This window comes from Nanorana parkeri, unplaced genomic scaffold (genome assembly GCF_000935625.1).
Source record: "Nanorana parkeri isolate BGI_ZX_2015 unplaced genomic scaffold, ASM93562v1 scaffold1507, whole genome shotgun sequence".
NCBI classification, from domain to species: Eukaryota; Metazoa; Chordata; class Amphibia; order Anura; family Dicroglossidae; genus Nanorana; species Nanorana parkeri.
The window spans coordinates 63,010-66,179 of NW_017307775.1; the positions used below are offsets into that span (position 1 = coordinate 63,010).

Sequence of the window (3,170 nt, forward strand, 5' to 3'; positions counted from 1 at the left end):
CCCTCTGATCAATGTTTATAAACAATGTTACTTTGTATGTCTCTATCTTCCTCTGATCAATGTTTATAAACAATGTGACTTTGTATGTCTCTATCTCCCTCTGATCAATGTTTATAAACAATGTTACTTTGTATGTCTCTATCTTCCTCTGATCAATGTTTATAAACAATGTTACTTTGTATGTCTCTATCTTCCTCTGATCAATGTTTATAAACAATGTTACTTTGTATGTCTCTATCTTCCTCTGATCAATGTTTATAAACAATGTTACTTTGTATGTCTCTATCTTCCTCTGATCAATGTTTATAAACAATGTTACTTTGTATGTCTCTATCTTCCTCTGATCAATGTTTATAAACAATGTTACTTTGTATGTCTCTATCTTCCTCTGATCAATGTTTATAAACAATGTTACTTTGTATGTCTCTATCTTCCTCTGATCAATGTTTATAAACAATGTTACTTTGTATGTCTCTATCTTCCTCTGATCAATGTTTATAAACAATGTTACTTTGTATGTCTCTATCTTCCTCTGATCAATGTTTATAAACAATGTTACTTTGTATGTCTCTATCTTCCTCTGATCAATGTTTATAAACAATGTTACTTTGTATGTCTCTATCTTCCTCTGATCAATGTTTATAAACAATGTTACTTTGTATGTCTCTATCTTCCTCTGATCAATGTTTATAAACAATGTTACTTTGTATGTCTCTATCTTCCTCTGATCAATGTTTATAAACAATGTTACTTTGTATGTCTCTATCTTCCTCTGATCAATGTTTATAAACAATGTTACTTTGTATGTCTCTATCTTCCTCTGATCAATGTTTATAAACAATGTTACTTTGTATGTCTCTATCTTCCTCTGATCAATGTTTATAAACAATGTTACTTTGTATGTCTCTATCTTCCTCTGATCAATGTTTATAAACAATGTTACTTTGTATGTCTCTATCTTCCTCTGATCAATGTTTATAAACAATGTTACTTTGTATGTCTCTATCTTCCTCTGATCAATGTTTATAAACAATGTTACTTTGTATGTCTCTATCTTCCTCTGATCAATGTTTATAAACAATGTTACTTTGTATGTCTCTATCTTCCTCTGATCAATGTTTATAAACAATGTTACTTTGTATGTCTCTATCTTCCTCTGATCAATGTTTATAAACAATGTTACTTTGTATGTCTCTATCTTCCTCTGATCAATGTTTATAAACAATGTTACTTTGTATGTCTCTATCTTCCTCTGATCAATGTTTATAAACAATGTTACTTTGTATGTCTCTATCTTCCTCTGATCAATGTTTATAAACAATGTTACTTTGTATGTCTCTATCTTCCTCTGATCAATGTTTATAAACAATGTTACTTTGTATGTCTCTATCTTCCTCTGATCAATGTTTATAAACAATGTTACTTTGTATGTCTCTATCTTCCTCTGATCAATGTTTATAAACAATGTTACTTTGTATGTCTCTATCTTCCTCTGATCAATGTTTATAAACAATGTTACTTTGTATGTCTCTATCTTCCTCTGATCAATGTTTATAAACAATGTTACTTTGTATGTCTCTATCTTCCTCTGATCAATGTTTATAAACAATGTTACTTTGTATGTCTCTATCTTCCTCTGATCAATGTTTATAAACAATGTTACTTTGTATGTCTCTATCTTCCTCTGATCAATGTTTATAAACAATGTTACTTTGTATGTCTCTATCTTCCTCTGATCAATGTTTATAAACAATGTTACTTTGTATGTCTCTATCTTCCTCTGATCAATGTTTATAAACAATGTTACTTTGTATGTCTCTATCTTCCTCTGATCAATGTTTATAAACAATGTTACTTTGTATGTCTCTATCTTCCTCTGATCAATGTTTATAAACAATGTTACTTTGTATGTCTCTATCTTCCTCTGATCAATGTTTATAAACAATGTTACTTTGTATGTCTCTATCTTCCTCTGATCAATGTTTATAAACAATGTTACTTTGTATGTCTCTATCTTCCTCTGATCAATGTTTATAAACAATGTTACTTTGTATGTCTCTATCTTCCTCTGATCAATGTTTATAAACAATGTTACTTTGTATGTCTCTATCTTCCTCTGATCAATGTTTATAAACAATGTTACTTTGTATGTCTCTATCTTCCTCTGATCAATGTTTATAAACAATGTTACTTTGTATGTCTCTATCTTCCTCTGATCAATGTTTATAAACAATGTTACTTTGTATGTCTCTATCTTCCTCTGATCAATGTTTATAAACAATGTTACTTTGTATGTCTCTATCTTCCTCTGATCAATGTTTATAAACAATGTTACTTTGTATGTCTCTATCTTCCTCTGATCAATGTTTATAAACAATGTTACTTTGTATGTCTCTATCTTCCTCTGATCAATGTTTATAAACAATGTTACTTTGTATGTCTCTATCTTCCTCTGATCAATGTTTATAAACAATGTTACTTTGTATGTCTCTATCTTCCTCTGATCAATGTTTATAAACAATGTTACTTTGTATGTCTCTATCTTCCTCTGATCAATGTTTATAAACAATGTTACTTTGTATGTCTCTATCTTCCTCTGATCAATGTTTATAAACAATGTTACTTTGTATCTCTCCATCAAACTGGCTGCAGGATAAAAAATGAATCTAATTACTGCTGGAATTTGGAAATTAAAATAAAAGGGCAATAGTGCAAAGGTTTGTACACCCGGGTTACAGGACTGCAGCTGCGTTTCCTAGTTCCGGGAATTTTCCGGGACCGCTGTCAGGTGAGTAGGGTGCTTACCGGAAGGTTCCGGCTGCTGCCACTTGGCGGATGAGGATGGGGAAGCGTTGCAGGACGGGGCTGTAGCGGGAGGTGGAGGAGTCCAGCTGGAGCAGGGAGTGCAGGTGGCAGCACAGCAGGTAGAGTTGGGTGGCGTGCAGATACTGAGAGGCCTCCATAGAGCTCCAGATCTTCTCCGGGATCTCCAGCAGAAGTTTGATCTGAGCGGCCATGCAGTAGAATCTCTCCTGTGACTGGAAGACGAGGACACAATGAGACAGCGAAGGACCGTCCAAAGATTCAACATGAGCACCCCTGTACACACACAGAGCACCCCTCACCCCAGTACACACACAGAGCACCCCTCACCCCTGTACACACACACA

At 33.5% G+C, this 3,170-nt stretch overlaps 1 protein-coding gene across 1 annotated transcript in view; it reads right to left on the bottom strand.

Moving 5' to 3' along the window:
* COG1 (component of oligomeric golgi complex 1) overlaps positions 1 to 3,170 on the bottom strand; it is a 37,029-nt gene that overhangs the window by 30,591 nt on the left and 3,268 nt on the right. The window contains exon 2 of the mRNA XM_018570329.1: positions 2,806 to 3,038. Coding sequence (XP_018425831.1) covers positions 2,806 to 3,038 — 233 coding nt within the window. The remainder of the gene's footprint in view (positions 1 to 2,805; positions 3,039 to 3,170) is intronic.